Source organism: Sciurus carolinensis, chromosome 8, assembly GCF_902686445.1.
Source record: "Sciurus carolinensis chromosome 8, mSciCar1.2, whole genome shotgun sequence".
Taxonomy (NCBI): Eukaryota; Metazoa; Chordata; class Mammalia; order Rodentia; family Sciuridae; genus Sciurus; species Sciurus carolinensis.
In genome coordinates this window covers 128267871-128288101 of record NC_062220.1, presented here as the reverse complement: position 1 = coordinate 128288101, position 20231 = coordinate 128267871, and the positions used below count along the sequence as shown (strand labels likewise).

The following is a 20231-nucleotide window of genomic DNA, read 5'->3' as shown; positions in this document are numbered from 1 at the left end:
GAGGACTGCTTGAGCCCAGGAGACTCAGGCCACCCTCAGAAACAGAGACAGACACTATCTTAAAAAAAAAGATGAGAAGATGGTGGAATAAGACAAACATCATTACCCTGTGTATATGTATGATTACACAAATGGTGTGAATCTACACTGTGCAAAACCAGAGAAATGAAGAGTTGTACCCCATTTGTATACAATGAAGCAAAATGCATTCTGCTGTCAATTCTTTTAAATAAAAAAAAGAAGAAAAAAAAAGATGAGTAGGTTTGAAAATAGGAAATTAGAAATTTTTACACAGCCTGTTGTAATTAATATCACTGAAAGTGACCACGCCATTCCTTGGTTTCCTTTGTTTCTATGTCCGAGGCAGAAAAATGGACTGCGGGTCCAAGCAGAGAAGCATTTCCCTTGTCTCCACATTGTCCCAAGGAAGAATGGAGGGGCTCTTGAACACATTCGTGGCTATTCACTACATTCACTGCCCTCATGTGTTTTTTAAAAAAACAAATTCATTTATTTTTTTCCAGTTGGATTTATTAATAAGGTTTTACCCAGACACATTTCCCCTGCATGGCACTTGAACATGGCCCCACATTTCCTTTGTGTTTTCTCTGCATGGACAGGATGGTGGAATGCAGGCGTTGGCCCTGGCCCACTGAGTTCAAGGTATGTTCCTCCCTAGCCACAGTGCACATCCTGTGGTGGCAAGATGATGAAATCAAGGGCGCTTTCCAAAGGCAGCTCCTACAAGGGCCTCAGCTATCTTTCAATATTCTAAACTCTAGAGGTTTTGCTTATTAACATTATCAGTGTTAGAATGGGGTTTTCATTAATAAAAACATGTTTAAATATTAATATGTAGATTGAGCTAAGGGTATTGGTTAGTGGTAGAGCTCTTGCCTAGCATGTGTGAGGCCCTGAGTTTAATCCCCAGCAGCATTAAAAAATAAATGTAGATCAACTAGAATTACTTTACTGGCATTAATATGGTATAAAAATCTGGTAAGCCTTTTACCTTTCCATACTCAAGATGGCATCCTAGGTTTGATTTTTTTTTTTTTTTTTTTTTATACTGGGGATTGAACCCAGGGATGCTTTACCACTGAGCCACATCCCTATCCCTTTTTATTCATTTTTTGTTTTTTTGAGACAAGGTCTCATTAAGTTGCTTTGGGCCTTGCTATGTTCCTGAGGTTGGCCTCAAACTTGCAATCCTCCTGCCTCAGCCTCCTGAGTCACTGGGATTACAGGTGTATGCCACCTTGCCCATCCCAGGCTTAATTCTCTCTCTCTCTCTCTCTCTCTTTTGTAAGTTTTTTTTTTTTTTGGTTTTGTTTTAGTTGTAGATGGACACAATACCTTCATTTATTTATTTTTATGTGGTTCTGAGGATCCAGCCCAGTGCCTCACACATGCTAGGCAAGTGCTCCACTACTGAGCTACAACCCAGCCCCAGGCTTCATTCTTAAATAGTCCTGTGCCTCACACTGGTGGAGAGTTCTTGGTCAAATCCTGCCACTTGAGTACTTTTTCATTTGCTTCTGATGAGCCTTCTGTGCAGGGAGTTTTTGGAGAAGTAGACAGAATCACAGTTGGGACTTGGAGCTTCTGGAGTCAGTTGTGTGGCTATTCTTTGCTTCCTTCTAAATGTCCTCATAGGAGGCAGAATTCTATGAGAGGTCTGCTTTCATTAAAACCTGGCTGACCCAAAGCCAAAGAAGAAATCACAAGGGAAATTAGGAAATGCTTTGAAGTGACCAAAAATGAAGATACAGCAACCAAAACTTATAGGATTCCACAAAAGCAATGCCTACAGGAAAACTTTAGCTATAAACACCCATTTCAGAAAAGAAGAAAGGTCTCAAGTCATTAGTCTAAACTTCCATCATAAGAAATTGGAAAAAGAGCAAACCAAACCCAAAGCAAGTGGAATGAAGGAAATAATAAAGATTAGAGCAGAAATAAATGAAATAAGAAATACAAAAAAAAAAAAAAAGAAAAGAAAAAGAAAACAGAAAATCAAAAGTTGGTTCTTTGAAAAGAATAACACAATAGTCAAATCTTTAGATTAACCAAGAAACAGAGATTAAAGACTCAAATTACTAAAATCAGGAATCAGAGGGAATTATAAGGAAATATTGTGAATAAATGTATGCCAACAAATTAGTTAATTTAGCCATGCACAGTGGTGCACACTTGTTATCCCATCTATTTGGGAGGCTGAGGCAGGAGGATCACAAGTTTGAGGCCAGCCTTAGCAACTGAGCAAGACCCTGTTTCAGAATATAAAATAAAAAGTGCTAAGGATGTGAGGATGTGGCTTAGTGGTAAAGTGTCCCTGAGTTCAAGCTCTATTGTCAAAAAAAAATTAAAAAAAAGTATGAAGGTAGCTTTATACAAATTGAAGTAAGTTTAACCCTACAAAGAAAGACCATACCCATATAAGATAGTGACATCTACCGGATAGTTAATAAAAATTAAGAACATTCTTTGACGAACTCCCAGAAAGTAAGAGGGAACCTTCCAACTTATTCTATAAGACCAATATTATCCTGCTGCTGAAACCAGAAAAAATTGACACAAGAAAACTAAAGACCAACATCCTTTCTGAATATAGCTACCAACCCCCCTTTTTAAAAAAAATTCCTTAATTATAGATGGACACAATACCTTTCTTTCATTTAACCCAGTGCCTCACACAAGCTAGGCAAGTGTTCTAGGACTGAGTTACAACCCCAACCCTATTCCCCAACCTTATCCCCCAACCTCCTTTTGAAACATTAAGACTCTGTTAAATATTTTTACTGCAAGGAGTCATAATAAACACAATTTTCTTTTCTTTCTTTTTTTTTTTTGCGGTGCCGGGAATCGAACCCAAGGCCTTGTGCTTGCAAAGCAAGCACTCTACCAACTGAGCTATCTCCCCATCCCAACATTATTTTCTTAAAAAAAAAAGAAAACAATATAACTATCAAAATCCTCAACAAATACAAAACTAACAAATTTTAATCCTCAACAAAATATTAGCAAACCACATCTGCAACATATTAAAAAGATTACATATCATGAGCAAATGGGATTTGTTTCAGGTATGCAAGTCTGGTCGAATAATCAAAAATCCATCAGTTCAGTCGACCACATCAACAGGTTAAAGAAGAAAAACTCATATGATCATCTCAATAGACACAGAAAAAACACTGACCAAATCCAAGACCTTTTATGGTGAAAATACTTCAAACTAGGAATAGAAGGGATGTTCCTTAACCTAATAAAGAACATCTATTTAAAAAAAATACAGCTAACATTATATTAAATTGAAAAAACAATGTTTGTCCCTAAGTTTGAGAACAGGAAAAAGATGTATATTTTTGCTATTTGTATTTAACATTATATTACAGGTTTTACTACAGGTTTTAGACAATTAGGTAAGATGAAATCCCAAAAGCATCCAGATTGGAAAGGAAGAAGCAAAACTATAACTATTTGCATATAACATGATTGTAACTATAGAAAAGTACCAAGAAAAAGTCATCAGAATAATTGAGTTCAGTAAGCTTGCAGGATACAAGCTCAAAAATTTAAAAATTCTAAAATGTCCCCAGTTTGGAGATGGTGCACATGCTCTCCAATTCCTCAAAGACTGTGTACCTCTCCTTTCAGGTCCACCTCCAGCACTTTCACCAGAGTGCTTCCTGCCGGCCCCTGTACCCTGCTCTGTGTTCACCATTAGTTTCTGAGTCTCCCTGGCTTCCCAGAAGAGATTCCTGGGAAGGAAAAGATGATGTCTTTATTTTTTCTTGGTATCATCTGATATAACCAATATGTCCTCCAAAGTGGCAGAACCAAAGGAATTCTTGTCTTAGCAAACTTAGGTCCACGTTGGCTGCAGCCATGTTATTTGCCACTGAATGCACTAGGTGGCATGACTGCTTTGGTGGCTCAGAGAGCATGTTTCTCTTTGCCCAGATGGGGGAACAACGGGGCAGGAGTAGGCCTACATATACTGAGTCTTGTGAATTCTGCTAGGAAACCAGCAAACCTCTGGCTGGTCTTGGGGGCACCTGGCATAGATTCTCTTTGCTTGTCTGGATTCTATTCCTTTTCTTCCATGGTCCACAGGGGGATGACCCCTCCTGAGGCCTAGTGAAGCTATCTGCACAGGTTTTAGAAATAGGACCTCAGATCAAAACCTGCCTCTGGCTGGGCGCAGTGGTGCTGGCCTGTAATCCCAGTGGCTTGGGAGGCTGAGGCTGGAGGATCTCGGGTTCAAAGCCAGCCTCAGCAACTTAGTGATGCACTTAGCAACTCTGTGAGACCTTGTCTCTAAATAAAATACAAAATAGGGCTGGGATGTGGCTTAGTGGTCCTTGAGTTCAATCCCTGGTTCCCCCTCCCCCCAAAAAAACAAAAAACAAAGAAAGAAAGGAAACAAAACCTGCCCCTGTGGGCCCTGGTGAATGGTATCTCCCTCTTTTTTTTTTTTTTTTTGTGCCAGAAATTGAACTCTGGGGCACAACAACTGAGCCATTTCCCAGCCCTTTTTTTGTATTTTATTTAAAGACAGGGTCTCACTGAGTTGCTGAGGGCCTCACAAGATACTGAGGCTGGCTTTGAACTCGTGATCCTCCTGCCTCAGCTTCCCAAGCTGCTGGGATTATAGGCGTGCACCACATTCAGCTGGAATAGCACCTCTTCGCAGGAATTGTGTAACTCCTCAGCTGGTACTTAATCTTGGTTAAGTCTCCGTAAGATCATAGGCTTTGCAGACAGACCTCGGTTTGAATCTTGACTCTCTGACCTTGTAGCAGCCTGTTCTATCTGTAAAATGAGTTGAATTGGGTTTGATTTAAAAGAATCATGATGCAAAATACTGAACATAGTGAGCATATTGGTATATAGTAACCATGCAGTAAGTAGGAAATTTTATTATTGTTTTGATTATTGGTTGGTCATTTCCCCAAACAGAAAGGAAGCATCTGACAACAGTCAAATCTGCATTCTCTCTTTCAGGGCTCTTAAAGTACAGATTTGGAACTTCATTGAAAGGATAATATTTACTCTGTTAATGAAAGGCTTGATTTTGTCAGCAAAGTAAAAATAGTAAGATAGGACTGGGGGTGTAGCTCTGAGGTAGGTCACTTGCCTAGAATATGCAAGGTATTGGGATTTGATCCCCCACACAACATGTAACCTGCAACACACAAATTAGTAAGTAATGATTACAATTTTAAAAATCACATTTGAGGCGGGCTGGGGAGATAGCTCAGTTGGTAGAGTGCTTGCCTTGTAAGCACAAGGCCCTGAGTTCAATCCCCAAAAATCACATTTGAGTGCTGTGTGTCATGCACTACACTAAGCTATTTGCATAGATAATCAACTTTATTTAATCATCAAAATAACCTGTGTGATAGGTACTAATATTATCACTGCTAGATTTTGGATCTGAAATGTCCTTTAAAGGACCATTGGTTAAGGGCTTGGTCCACAGCTGTAGTGCTCTTGGGAGGTGCTGGGAGCTTTAAGATGTGGGCCTAGTTGTAAGAAATTAAGACAGTGGGAAGTTGTGTCAGGGACCCTGACCCCTCCTTTCTTCTGCTTTCTGGTATCCATGAAGTTAGCAACCTTTTTCCTCGGGTGCTTCGTATCATGACGTGCTGCCTCACCACAAGCCCCAAGCAATATGGTCAATTAATCATGGACTCTGAAACTGTGAACTAGAATAGACCTTTCCCCCTTATAAATTATCTCAGGTATTTTGTCACAGTGATGCAGACTAACGTAATCACCCATTTTAATTTTTTAATGTACTTTTTGGTATTGGGGTTTCTTGAATGTTAAGCATGCTCTCTACTGCAGAGCTATGCCCCCGGCCTCTATGACCACTTTACTATTTAACTTTTGGTGGTGCTGAGGATTGAATGTGCAAGGCAAGTGCTGTACCACTGAGCCACACCCCAGTCCTATCGATCTTCCTCCCCTCATCACCCTTTCAAAAATGAGGAAATAAGTAGGGGAGCTGGATTCAAACCCAGGTGTATCAGCTTGCCTGGGCTGCCATTAACAAAAACTATAGACTAGAGAGCTTAAATAGCAGAAGTTAATTCTGTTCCATTTTAAAGCCTGGAAGTTCAAGATAAAGGTGCCAACAGAGTAAATTTGGTTGCAGAATCTGATTATTTTCTCAGAGGCCCCATCTCTATATTCAACCACCCTAGGTGTTAGGACTTCAAAATATGAATTTTGGGGAAGTGGACACAAACATTCAGTCCAGCACTGTTTGACACCAAAGCCTGGGAAGACATAGCTGCAAAGTAGTCAAAATCTGTTTTTTTTCTGATACTATTATTAGGACAGATGTGGGAAGCGGGGAGGGAGTGAATAATTTGCTTCACTTGTTGGTCAGAAACTAATCCAAGTGGGGCTGCCAAGGTTTTAGACATTTAGAAATACACCTCCCACAGAGCTTTGTTAAGGAACACTTGAAAGGGTTCCTGGATTTAGAAGTCCCACTGAACTTGGAATTTAGACAAAAAGGCAAGGAATTTGGAAGAAGAAGAAAAAAATAATGCCACTGACCTCAGAAACCATGACTTGGAAACAATGTTGTTTTAAAATTTATTCCCCAAATCAGAAATGGTTTGCTGTGGGGCCTAGCAGCTTTTTCAGCTGATGGTAACAGGTGAAAGGAAAGTTTCTTTCAAGTTCCTCCAAAGATGTGTTTGAGGCAATTTCTTTTTGTGGTCAGATTGTTTTGGTCCTGATCATTGTTCTGATGAATGAATGAAAATTGTCTACAGAAGTATTTCAAACCTCTTTTCATTTCTTCCTCCTTTGCAAAAGCACTAAAGGTAATGGGACGTTTGCTTGCATTAAAATAATTTACTTAAAGGACTCCTGGTATGTTTTCAAACAAGGAAGCCATTCTTGAAAATTTCAAGGGGGTGGAGGTGGGAGGGTGGAGATTATATAGATAGTCTCAAGTACCTTTAGGTCCAACGCCTGCTGATTAATTTGCCTCTCGAAGATCAGTAAATACTAAAATCTTCAATGAGTCTAACGGGATCAGTATTCACAAAATACAAATTTTTAGACAATGACAAGGAACAGCAAAAGAGCTGCAGTTTTAAGCTTTTGGACAATTTTGTTTAGACCCCTGATTTTTTTAATCGTTAATAAGTGATTCTTTCCAGAAGTGTTTGAATGTTGTTTTCTTGAAATTAAAAAAAAATTTTTTTTAGTTGTAGATGTACACAATATCTTCATTTTATGTGTTTATTTTTCATGTGGTGCTGAGGATCAAACTCAGTACCTCACACATGCTGGGCAAGTGCTCTACCACGGAGCCACAACTACAGCCCATTTTTTTGAAATTTTTAATCAGAGTTTTCTGTTTGCTATTTTAATCTTTCCTGATCAGAGACTTAAAAAACAAAACAAAACAAACAACAAACAAAAAAAACAACTTTTTTTTCTTTTTTCCTGGACATGGATCAGAAACTTAAAACTGAATTTCTTACGATCCCAAAAGAGAGGTAAAGCTGTTTTGGGTTGAAATAGAAGAGCATGGAAATAGTGATAAGAGTGTCAACTGTGCAGAGAATAATTAAAGCTGCTTCACCTCACCCAGGAGGAGCAGAAACTGGGGCTAGCATTTAATACGAGATTAGTTCTTGCTAGCTTATCTACAGGCCAGAGAGACTCCTAGGGGGCTTTGCTTATTATCAAACAGAATACCCCCAATAATAACAAAGGGAACTATCTATCAAAGTGAAGGTCATGCTACTAAAAAGAAGCTGTGGCTCTTGGGCGGAGGTTGGTAAACCCTGGCCAAATCTGGCTTATTGCCTGTTTTGTAAATAAAGCCTTGTCTCTTTCTTTTCTTTCTTTCTTTTTTTTTTTTTTTTTTTTCCTGGTAAATGAAGTTTGACTGAAATACTGGCCTTATCCATTTGTTTAAACATTGTCTTGGCTGCTTTTGTGCTACAATGGCAGAGTTGAGAAGTTATAAGAGAGGTCATATAAGCCCATGAAGCCTAAAATGTTCACTATCTGGCCATTTACAGAAAAAGGTAGGGCCTCAAATTGGCCTCTTCCCCATCCATTGACCGGGTGGGATGCTTATTGTATCACGTATTACATGAAGTGAGTTGCAGAGGGGGCCACTCAAGCTCTGACCTGGCTGTGTTTCCTCTGCACAATGAACTTTGCCATCCATTAAAGCTTGAGCCACAGACTGAAACAAAATGATGAAGTGGTTAAAACATTCCTATTTTCAATTAGCAGAAGCCAAAAAAGAAATACAGGAAATTTATTATTAAAACTTTAAATTAGTAATTAAGTAGAGGGAATCTTCTTTAACTTGATCTTTTCTTCTACATTTGAAAAGTATTTCATCTTCGTTAAAATTTCCTTGGCTTTTTCAAAGTCATCTAAAAGAAGAGAGACACTGACATCAGGCTTCATTTCAATCAAGAATAAAACCAACTCTGGCGACCAAGGCAGCCAGATCAAAGCTGAGCCTGCGTTCTAGAGGGCCTATCAATTACTCAGAAAATCAGCAAGCGAAAGTGAGGACAGCTGAGTTGTTTAGGGGACAAAGAATTAACCAAAAGGGGCAAGAGCACATATTTACAGGGTTTGGATAAATCAGAGAAAATGAGTCCCTTCAGGACAGTCCCAAACAATAAATGAACTGTGTTTTAACAGTTTTCCCCTAACACACATGGTGGTGACCCTGAAGATGCCATAGAACACCTGGTGCCAAGGTACAGAGCTGTCCTCAGGGGGCTTCCAGTCTCTGAGAATGATGCCCTAAGCTGGTGGCTTTTAACTGACGGTGACTTTGCCTCCAAGGGGACATTAGACAATGTCTTGAGACATTTTTGGTTGCTATAACCAAGGAGGTGTTATTGGCATCTGGTGGGTAGAAGACAGGGATGCTGCAAGGACAGCCTTTTATGACAAAGAATCATCTGACTCAAAAAGCTGGTAATGCTGAGGTGGGGAAACACGGACTTGGGTAAATACAAAATAATGTAACGAGTGCTAAAGGAAGACGTTACAACTACCCATATGGAAAATAAAATATTAGGGCTGGGGATATAGCTCAGTTGGTAGAGTGCTTGCAAGGAAGGGCCCTGGGTTCAATCCCCAGCAGTACAAAAAAAAAAAAAAAAAAAAAAAAGAAAAGAAAATATTAAACTGAAAAAAAAGTTACAGAAGAATACATAAAGTATGATGCTATTTATACAAAGATGAAAAATATGCAAAATAAGTGATTTACTATTATATCCATGTATGGTTAAAACTATCAAGAAAAGCAATGTAATGATTAACAGAAAATTCAGGAAAGCGGTTACTGTGAAAGGGAGATGTAATAGCAAAGGGCCTACCATGAGCTTGTCAGACTGTGTTCTATTTCCTTAAAAATTTTTTTTTTTTTGTACCAGGGTTTGAACTTAGGGGCACTTAACCACTGAGCCACATCCCCATCCCCAACCCTATTTTGTATTTTATTTTGAGACAGGGTCTCATTGAGTTGCTTAGGGCCTCACAAAATTGCTGGCTTTGAACTCTAGATCCTCTTGCCTCAGACTCCCAAGCCACTGGGATTACAGGCATGTGCCACCATGCCTGGCTATCTTTAATTTTTAAAATATTTTATTGTATTTATGTATGTAGGTATGCATGTATTTATTTATTTTGGTACTGGGGATTGAACCCAGAGGCACTTTAAAATCACTAAGTCACATCCCCAGCCCTTTTTATTTTGAGACAGGGTCTCACTAAGTTGCTTAGGGCCTTGCTAAGTTGCTGAGGCTGGCTTTGAACTTGCAATCCTCTTGCCTCAGACTCCCAAGTCATTGGGATTACAGATGTGCACCACTGTATTTGGCAAAATTTGTAATATCCAAATCTGAAAATTAGGGTAAAACATATGTACCACAGTTTTATCAGGTAAATTAATTTTTTTTTTTTTTTGGATGGTGCAGGAGCTTGAACAAAGGGCCTCATAAATGCTAGGCAAGTGCTCTACCCCTGAGCCATGCCCCCAGCCCTTCACTTCTTTACTTTACTTATATGTTTTATATCTAAAGTGGATTTCTTGTAAGCAATACATAGTTGAGTTTTTTTGGTGGTACTGGGAATCAAACTGAGGGCCTATTGTGCTCTACCACTAAGTGTACATCCCAGCCCAGCCTGGGTCCTTTTTCTCTCTCTCTCTCTTTTTTTGAGATTCTTACTGTTGCCTGCTGGACTTGAACTCATGGGCTCAAGTGATCCTTCAGCCTCAGCCTCCCAGACAGCTTGCTTACAAAGGTGTGGCATTGAGTGTGGCTGGGCGGTCTTGTCCCCACCCCCCATACTGGGGATTGTATCCAGAAAATCTCTACCACTGGGCTATACCCCCAGCCTCTTTTATTTTCTTTTTGAGACAGGGTCTCACTAAGTTGCCCAGGCTAGTCTCAAACTTGTGATCCTCCTGCCTCCACCTCCTGACTAACTGAGATTACAAGTGTGTGCCACTGCACTTGGCTTCTATTACTGTTTGGAACTAACTTGTTTGTTAGATCTATTGAGAATAAGGAACAGTATTTACTTTACATTCACTTATTCCTTTTCCAATAATCATCTTTTCTCCGTGTAGAACCAAGTTTCTGACCCATATCATTTTCCTTCTATTTCTTTTTTTTCCTGCAGTGCTGGGGATCAAATCCAGGGCCTCATCCACATTAGGCAAATGCTCTATCACTGAGCTATACCTAGTCTTTCCTTTTCTGTAAAGAATTCCTTTTAGCTTTTCTTGTAAGGCAGGTCTGCTGGCACCAAATTCCTTCAGTTTTCATTTCTCTGAGGAAGTATTTTCCCTTCAGATTTAAAGGATGACACCTCAGTACAGAATTCTAGGCTGATAGGTTATTTCTCTTGGTACTTCAAATATTTCACTTTTTATATCTTACCTTATCTTCCTGCTAAAGTGGAATGGAAGTACTTTCCTCCTATTTAATATTTTATTGGCATATTACTGTTTTTGGTTCAGTTTGTTTCTACGGCAAGACTATAACTCCTTAAAGACAGAAATACAGACTCATGCATATTTAATATTTCCAGGTACCTATCAGAGGATAAGTATATAAAAGCTACTTATTGAATGAAGAGTTATGCCTCAATGCTTAAAATGTCTTTCCATAATTTCACAAAGTCAAGAAGTTGAATACCTTGTTCAAAAGCTCTGCTCACGTTGTCAGTACATTCTTTCTGTTTAGCTGAAAGACAAAACCGTTATCTTAGTTTTCTCTTTAAATAAACTCATAATATGAAGACAACACTTTGTAATCATCCAGATTTAAATGGGCAGGAAGCTTAGATTCAAGGTTATGGTTTCATAACCTTTGCATCTGCATGCACCTTGATGACAGCTGCTGTTTCATGCAGCAGCAGGCCAGGTGCAGTGGCGCACACCTGTAATCCCAGCTACTCAGCAGAGCTGACGCAGGAGGATCCCAAGTTCGAGACCAGCCTCAGCAACTTAGAGAGGCACTGTCTCAAAATAAAAAATAAAAAGGGCTGTGGGTGTAGTTCAGTGGTAGAGCACCCCTGGGCTGAATCCCCAGTACCCCTCCCCAAAATAAATAAATAAAAAGAAAAGATAAAAAGCAACACGAGCTAACCCTAGTCACACTGGTATTTTTAAATCAAAGGTTGAAACCAATGATGCCCAACCACTGAGTCACATCCCCAGCCCTTTTTATTTTTTATATTGAGACAGGATCTCGTTATATTGCTGAGGCTTGTTTTGAATTTGCATCTCCTGTCTCAGCTTCCGGAGCTGCTGTGATTACAGTCGTGCACCACTATCCCTGGTTACACTGTTGTTTTTTAGCCCATGGAGGTCTGAGAGGCAATCACTAAGGCTTATAAAATTGCTAGAGAATCAAATTTAAAAAAAGGGGGAGGGGGAGTGCTATAGTTTGGATAAGCATCTCCCAAAGGTCCATGCAGTAAAGGCTTGGTTGCTAGCCTATAGGGATGTGGTGGAACCTTTAGGAAGAGAGGCCTAGTGGAAGGAAGTTAAGTCATTGTGGGTCATGCCCAAGATTTTGGGGCCCTGGTCTCTCCTCTTTCACTCTTTTTGCTTCCTGGTTTCCCTGAGGTGTCTAGCTTCCTCCACTGTATGCTCCTGCCATGATGTGCTGCCTCACCATGAGTCCCAAAGCAACTGGGTCAACCAAACATGGACTTGTGCTTCCAGCTGGGCATGGTGATGCATGCCTGAACATACAGCAACTTGGGAGGCAGGAAAATAAAAAAAAATTGAGTCCAGTTTCAGCAACTTAGCAAGGCCCTAAGCAATGTAGCAAGATCCTCTATCAAAATAAAAAAATTAAAAAAAAATGGGTTGGGGATGTACCTCAGTGACAAAGCACCCCTGGTTTCAATCCCCAGTACCCACCCCCCAAAAAAACTGATACCTCTAAAACTGTGAGCCAAAATAAACCTGTTTTTCTTTGTAAGCTGATTACCTCGGGTATTTTGTCATAGAGATGGAAAGCTGACTAACACAGGGTGACAGGAGATGCCTTACTGTCTCTAACAAGCAGTCTTCCAGATTTTAGTGAAAAAATCAGCACCTGAGCATCACCTATCAGCAGGGCACACCAAGTGTTTTAGGCAATGACTTGCAAATTATAGAGCCTCCCAGGAAAAACAAAAACATTCCGATCACATTGTCTTAAGAGAGAATACCAAATGAAATAAATGAGTGGCTACCTCATATTTCTTTTGTTTCATCATTAGAAAATGAGAAATTTTACAAAAACTGAGTTTTCCAGATATAAATAGTATCAATCATTTATACACTGTTTTCTTTTAAAAAAAATTTTTTTTTAGTTGTCAATGGACCTTTTATTTTATTTATTCATATGCAGTGCTGAGGAGCGAACCCAGGGCCTCACACATGCCAGGCAAGCGCTCTACTACTGAGCCACAACCCCAGGCACAACTCCTTATACGGTGCCTTCTTTCAAAGCACTTTTGAATATACCGTATCACCTAGGTAGTTAATGACAGGTATTGAGGGAATTGTCCCATGACTGGGAACTGTAGGAGCTGGGAACAGAAGCCCAGTCACCTTACTTCTATCCCAGTGTTTGAATTGTGCCTCTCAGGTAGCAAGTGGCATCAAGAAAAGAACACTGAACCGTAAGTCTGGAGGCTCTGAAGTTCTCTTCCGAAACTAACTGGTTCTATGACCTTGTACTTTTACTGAACAAGGCCTGACAGGTACCTGTCAGGGAGGAAATTTAGGATTTAAGTCTAAATTAAGGTCAGTTCTACATGCTCAAAGTCAAGAGCTAGACTAAGTATTTTACGTGCTTTATTTATCTTTACCTCATTTCCTTACAAAAAGCAGTACTAATAGTCTGTTTTACAGATGAGGAAACTGAAGCTCAAGGTCACACAAATAAGTCAGAAGCAGTGTTGGCAGTGAACCCAAGGCTCCTTCCCCTCAGAGCTTCCTGCTGCCCTGCTTTCTGGAGCAGCCGGGTCTTCTGACTGCATGGTCTGGGTCTCTCTTTTCTGCACATCGGCCAGTCCTAATGCTATTAACACATCCCTAGTTGACAGTCTCCTCACTGCAACTTTTATTTTACAGTCTTTAATTTTTTTTTTTGTTATTAGTCACTCATTTAATAAATATTTCCTGAGTCCTTGTTATGCTCTGAGTACTGTTGTGTGAGCTGAAGTTGTGAGGGAAGTAAAAAAGCAGGCACAGATTCTGCTTCTTCAGAAACCTAGTGATGAGGCTGATATTGAGCAAATGTCACACAGAACTGTACGGTTATAAATGTGATTCATCTTATACAGAAGAGGCACCCACTACCAAAAGGCATAGAGGTCAAAAAAGGATTCTCCAAGGAGTGACGACTGCTCTCAGATCTGAAGGAGTTAACTTAGATAGGGTCTGGAGCAGATGAGGATTTGGGGGCAGTAGCCACAACATATGCACAGGCCCTGGAAAGGAGGGTGTCTGGTACAGATGAGGAACTAGAAGTCACTGTGTCTGGAGTGAAGAGGACAAAAAGGAGAGAAGAGGCCAGAGCACACAGGCTCTTATGGGCCAGGCTAAAGATTTTGGTTTTTCCAGGTACGGTAGTATACACCAATAACCTAATAACCTCAGTGACTTGGAAGGCTGAGGCAGAAGGATCACAAGTTCAAGGTCACCCCTGACAGCTTAGTGAGATCCTTTCTCAAAATTAAAAAGGGTTGGATGTATAGCTCAGTGGTAGAGCTCCCTGGGGTTCAATCCCCAGTAAACGCCCCTCACCCACCCCCAAATAATTTTGTTTTAAACCAGGCATGATGGTATATGCCTGTAGTCTCAGCTATTTGGGAGACGACAAGGTGGGAGGATCACTTGAGCTCAGAAATTCAGCACAGTGAGAGCTTGCCTAAAAAAATAAAATAAAATAAAATAAAATAAAATAAATTTTAAACCTGAGGATAGTGGTTTCCCATTTAAAGCTTTTAAGAAAGGCCAATGATGGTGATTAATTTTGGTTTCAAAAAGATTATACAATGAGAGCAATACTTAAGTCTGGCTCAAAGTTAGACAGATCAGTTAGAAGCTGCAGCAGTTGTCCAGGTGAGAGAATGGCATTTGGAACAGGGTTATAGCAGTGAAAACAGTGATGGGTGAATGGATTTGCGACACATTTAGGACGCTCTTTAAGACTTGGTGATGGACTGACTATGAGGGTAAGAGAGAATTAATTTGTTAAAGATATTTCCAAAGGGTTTATAATTGTTCAACTATATGATGTTATTCAATTAACAGAGAGAATACTGGAAGAGGCACAGGTGATTTGATGGAAAGGCAAAGAAAGGAGACACGTAACTTTCAGTTTAGACATACTGGGTTAGAATACATAAGCTTAGTGAAGGCACACACCATGTCTTTTGTTCCTGGCTGTATCCTGTGTCATGCATAATGTTTGACACATGGTAGGTGGACTGTAAATATTTGTGAAAGTACATAAACACATATAATCTGTATGAGAACCTGGGAGTCTTTTCTGTGTGGAATGGTTAATTTTATGTGTCAACTTGGATAGGCTATGGTGCCTGGGTGTTGACCAAACTCTGCTCTACACCAGGCATGAGAGCACACACCTGTAACCCAGCTACTCAGGAGAACGAGGTAGGAGGATCGCAAGTTCAATACCAGCCAGGGCAACTAAATGAGAACCTGTCTCAAAATAAAGAACAAAAAGGACTAGGGATGTAGCTCAGTGGTAAAGCACCCCTGGGTTCAATCCCCAGTACTAGGAAACAACAACAACAGTCTAGATGATGCTGTGAAGGTGTTTTGTAGATGTGATTAATATTTACAATCAGTTGACTTTACTGTGTTTATTTTTTTTGCAGTGCTGGAGATCAAACTCAGGGCTTTGCCTAAGCTCAGCAAGTGTCTACCACTGAGCTACCTCCTTAGCTCTCAGTTGACTTTAAAGATTACCTTTGATAATGTGGGAGGGCTCCCTCTAATTAAGTAAACACATTAAGTATAAAATAGAGGAAGAATTCTGCTTTAAGACTTAACATAGAAATCTGACCTGAGTTTCCAGCTTGCTGGCTTGCTCTACAGATTTTGGATGTGCCATACCCCACAATCAAATAAGCTAACTCCTTCAAATAAACCTACCTGTATCCTATTGGTTTTCTAGAAAACCCTGGTAGATATACTATGGAATAAAGTAAAAAATAAAGCCACACAGGATCAGAAGGTCAGGATTTCAAGGTTTGTCTTGTTGCATATCTGCTCTGTGACCTTGGCCATATGTGCTTTGTGACCTTGGACATTTCTGCCAACTTCTGAAGCCCATTTTCCTTGTTAGAGACAAAAATAGTATCTAAATCATATTGTGAGTAGAAAAGATCATTGCAATCTACAAAATATAATTATGTTCTTGGTTTAGGGCTGCCTTCTAGCTGGGTGCACTGGCACATGCCTGTAATCCGAGCTATTCAGGAGGCTGAGACAGGAGAATCACAAGTTTGAGGCCACTTGGTGAGACCCTGTCTCAAAATAAAAAATAAGAAGGTCTGAGAATGTAGTTCAGTGGCAGAGCACTCCTGGGTTCAGTGCCCAGTACCCCCCCTCCCATCCCCAATCAAAGCAAAAAAAAAAACTATCTTCCATATTGTGAGAGGGTTAGAGATGTTGCAAGTTTAACCTCTAGGCAAAACTGGTTTTAGTATGATCAAGAAAAAAAATACTCCTTGATTCCTTTTGATGATCAATGTGCTAGGCAAGTGCTCTACCCTTGAGCCATAACCCCAACACCCAACGTGTACTCCATGTCCATTTGTTCATTTAATCCCAGACAAGTACTCATAGTGACAATAAAATGCATTCAATGACATTTCCTTTTACCTTGCACAGTGGATTCAATCTCTTTCACAGCAGCTTCACTTTGAGCTTCTGCAAGTTTTTCATTGATTTCCATTATTTCCATGAGGAATTGACTTTCCATTTCATAATCTGTCCCTTCAGGAATCTCTACTCCATGTAGCTTTAGCTATTGGGGCACAGAGCAAGGAAAATAAGATTGGTTAGAAAAACTATAGCCAGAGTCATATAAATCCTGCTTACCCATCAAAATAAAATAGCACTCATGGGGAACACTTGATCTGTTTCAATAATGAACTTGTGAGATAGGCTGTCAAAAGCCTGGACAAAGACAAGAGTTCTGTTACAGCATCCCACCTTATGTTACCTGGAACTGTGTGGCCCTGGGGTAGACAGTCCTCCACTCGGAATTTAAAATAGATGTTTGTAAACTTTCTAGTCAATTCTAAAATTTTCTGGATTTTAAGATGCTCTTGAAAAAAAAAAAAACAAAAACAAAAAACTGAAGTCACTCTTCCCTAGAAACTATCATTATCAAATCCTTAAAATTTATAGAAAATGGTTAAAATAATGCAATTGAGGCAATTGAGATTTATAAAGAATACTTGGAAAACTACACTTGTGTAATGTCTTTTTCTTTTCTTTGTGTAGAATCTTTTTTGTTTGTTTGTTTTGTTTTATTTTTCAGGGTTGAGGACTGAACTCAGGGCCTCGTGCTCTGCCACTGAGCTAAATCCCCAACCCCATTGTGTAAAATTTTTGAGACTAAGTATCACTGGGTTCCTGAACTTGCTAAGGTCTCAAGCATACTTCTGCTGAATATAGGGGAAGTTACACATAGAAGGTTTGAGAAATCACCTTACAAGGTATAGTCCCCTGCTCAGGGGGGCCAGAAGGGTCTTATAGGCATCATTCACTATGGTTGAATGCTTCTCTGAGAAGTCCTTTTCAGTCTGTTAATAGAGAAGAAGACAGTCTTACTACCATTGAAACTGGCCTTCTTATGTTCACAAACTTTTATAATAGGCCAATGGGCAGGCACCTAAGGAAGTGGCCAAAGTAGAACTGGTGTTGGGTAAAGTGTCTTTAATTTTAGCTCATGGGGTCTAAGTTGTCTGTGTAGTCAGACAAAGACTATGAGTAAATGATATTTCCAGGGCCTATCTGGTTGGGGTCCCACTGCAACAGAGTGGAGCTGGAAGTCTAACTTTGTCCCTGATAATCACATGACCACAGGCCACTTCCACCCACCCAGTATATAGGTGTGTGTGGAATATGAGGGTAGTCAATAAACTACCTGAGATCTCTGGCTGAAGAAATCTGGGTGGACAAGACGCTGTAGTTGCTGAAACCTGTTCTGCAGTTTTGTGGTGTCAACTCTGAAGGAACGGTTGCTGGAAGGAAATTGGGAGATGAAATTCATGTCACAGATGTTTACAGATTTATCTAAGATGGGACTGACTCTTAGAGGGAAGATGCAATGAACATATTTATATGTTATATCATTTAGATAATTTCTAAAAGTGGTAGGTGCTTTGAAGGAAAGCTGAACAGGGTCAGAGAAGGTGGCAAGGTGTGGAGGAAGCTGACATTTGAGCTAAACCTAAATGATATTGCTGAGTAATCAAAGATCAGAGGAAAAGTGTCATCCGGCAGAAAGAACTTCAAGTGCAAAGACGCTGAGATGGGAGGCAAGATTGGAAACTTGACAACTTAAAGGGTCGGGTTACTACAGTCCATCATAAGTGCTCAATGACTGGTGAGAGCGGATTAGGGGAAGGGGCAATCATTCCCAAATCTAACCTATCTTTCCAGCGTGCAGGTCCCTTCATCCTGGTCTCCCACTTTAACTCAATCCCCTTCTCTTTCAACTCCCAGAAACCTGCCCTATTTGCATTCCAATTCAGCTCTACCCACACTACCTCACTTTTCCGGGCTACTCAATCTTCAGAGGAAAGAAGGGAGGAAACACCATTGGACTCCCTTCTTCCAATTCCCATTTTGCCCTTAGGTCTTGCCCACAACATTTTTTTTGTCTTTACTTCCATGAGTATAGTTTCCCCCAGGCCCCGCGGTGCTGGGGAATCGAACACCAGGGCGTCGGGGGTGCTAGGCAAGTGCTCTACCACCAAGCCACATGCCCGACCTTTACTCTCTAACCTTGGACTACACTTCGGCACTTATTTTTATTTTTTTTTGCGGTGCTGGGGATCAAACCCAGGGCCTTGTGTTTGCAAGGCAAGCACTCTACCGACTGAGCTATCTCCCCAGTCCTCGGTAGTTATTTTTTAAAAGTCACAAATCAACTTCAACCTTCCTGAGCCTATCCCTTCTCTAAGGGATAGAGAAGGCTTCTCGTTCTCCCTTCTCCAGTCTCAAAGCTCTGATCCTCAAGTCTCCCGCCCCAGTAACCCTCGACTTCCTCCATTCCGGGTCTCTCCGCTTTCCTCTCCATTCTCAAACGCCCCTTCCCTTATCCCCGCCCCTCAATTTCCTCTCCCTGGGAGACCCCTCCCCGACCTTGCTCCCTAGGGCTCCACCCACCTATCTGGTCAGCCCGGCCTTCTCCTTCCCAAGCCTGATCGGCCCTCCCCTCACGCAGGCCAGCCCCCGACGTCCTTCTCGTCCCGAAACCGTCCTCGTACCAGTCCATGAGGCTGAAGTAGTCTCGAGTGGGGTCAGGCGGCTGCAGCGCGCGGCACTGCTGGCAGAAGAACCCGTCCCCCGGCCCGGGGCCCCCTGGGCCGCCGCAGTTCCAACACCTCGGAGAACTGCTTCCCTTTTCCGACGCAGCACTGCCGCTTAACAGTCTCCTTCCGGGGACCCCTGCCGACCGTAACCCCCATAGCCGAAATAACACCTGGACCCTCCCGCCCCACATCTGGTCCGCGGCCTATCTCGCCGCGATCACCTGTTGGGGAACGAGCCGAGACAGTGGCCGAACACACAAGTGCTGCTGATTGGTTGGAGAGCTGAGGGGGCGGGGTCACCTGCGGGAAACTTGGACGCTGAGTCCCGCTCTGAGTTCTAAACTACAATTCCCAGCAAGCATTGAGGCCGTGCGCGGCGGCCACATCTGTTGCTCCTCATTGGTCGGGATGTGGCGGAGGGCGTTTTGATTGGCTGAGGGTGGAGTTTGTATCTGCAGGTTTAGCGCCACTCTGCTCGCTGCGGCTGCGGAAAATTTGCGGCTTCTGGTGGGCTCACGCGGTGAGTCATAGTGGAAAAACTTATCTTGGGTGTTTGGGGGTTCGAGTCCCGTTCTCAGGGTCTTAGCAAGTGGAGGCTCCCGAGCTTCCGCATTTCTGGATTTTTGTTTTTGATTCGGAGGGGAGAGTGCGGGGGCGACATTCTTCCTTTGTAACTAATCTTCGAGGTGATATTCACTTTCTCTGTTACTGCAAGTTGAAACAGGCCTTGATGAACAGGATGAGAAAGAAAGAGTTGTGCTCGTCAATGCTAGAGCCAAGTTACTTTGTAAAGACGTCTATAAACTTTAGTAATTATTGCTAAATAATTAGATTCAATTTCTAAAATACTTCTTGAGAACCTACAACTAGGCGCTGCAGGAACTGGCAACTAGGCGCTGCAGGAACTGGAAACGCAGTTAGGATATTCTGAGTGCCCATAAATTCAGTGTGTGGCATGAGGTGGCAAGGAATGGATAGGAAGAGGACCAGCCCTCGTTGGGACTCAGTTTCCCTAGTCGAAAAAAAAGGTTGTATGGTACTTGGAAGGCCTTGTGGTTTCTTTGGGATTGGAATTCTGTTCATAGTCTTGGAGATTTGCTGCATTCACTTTGTTTTTTCACTCGCCA

The 20231-nt window shown here is 41.3% G+C and overlaps 2 protein-coding genes across 11 annotated transcripts in view; one reads left to right on the top strand and one right to left on the bottom strand.

The window, feature by feature from the left end:
• Window positions 1-6608: 6608 nt before the first annotated feature.
• On the bottom strand, window positions 6609-19382 carry Hscb (HscB mitochondrial iron-sulfur cluster cochaperone). 7 transcript variants are annotated; one of them, XM_047562648.1, is made up of 7 exons: window positions 19060-19382; window positions 17712-17808; window positions 17278-17367; window positions 16439-16583; window positions 12201-12285; window positions 11217-11264; window positions 8340-8426 (listed from the first exon to the last, which is right to left on the bottom strand). In XM_047562648.1, the coding sequence occupies exons 1-6, from the start codon at window positions 19293-19295 to the stop codon at window positions 11261-11263; spliced, it is 657 nt and encodes a 218-aa protein (XP_047418604.1). In that variant the 5' UTR covers window positions 19296-19382; the 3' UTR covers window positions 8340-8426; window positions 11217-11260. The 7 variants fall into 7 exon arrangements, with proteins under 7 accessions (XP_047418607.1, XP_047418608.1, XP_047418603.1 ...); XM_047562646.1 differs by lacking the exon at window positions 12201-12285 and having other exon boundaries at window positions 6629-8426; window positions 19060-19379; XM_047562647.1 differs by lacking the exons at window positions 11217-11264; window positions 12201-12285 and having other exon boundaries at window positions 6619-8426.
• The window catches only part of Chek2 (checkpoint kinase 2), a 38966-nt gene continuing 37802 nt past the window's right edge, over window positions 19068-20231 (top strand). For 2 of the 4 annotated variants that reach the window (XM_047562642.1, XM_047562641.1), the window contains exon 1: window positions 19068-19624. The gene's annotated coding sequence lies outside the window, so the exon portion shown is untranslated. The remainder of the gene's footprint in view (window positions 19625-20231) is intronic. The other 2 variants (XM_047562644.1, XM_047562640.1) reach the window with 2 other exon arrangements.

Excerpts from the sequence above, each read along its gene's own strand:
- Hscb (XM_047562646.1), bottom strand. The coding sequence starts at position 19,295 with ATGTGGGGCGGGAGGGTCCAGGTGTTATTTCGGCTATGGGGGTTACGG. Across the intron at positions 16,584-17,277 it reads TGAGCAGGGGACTATACCTT|CTAAAGCTACATGGAGTAGA; the intron begins GTAAGGTGATTT and ends GTGCCCCAATAG. Across the intron at positions 11,265-16,438 it reads GATTGAATCCACTGTGCAAG|CTAAACAGAAAGAATGTACT; the intron begins GTAAAAGGAAAT and ends TTTGTCTTTCAG.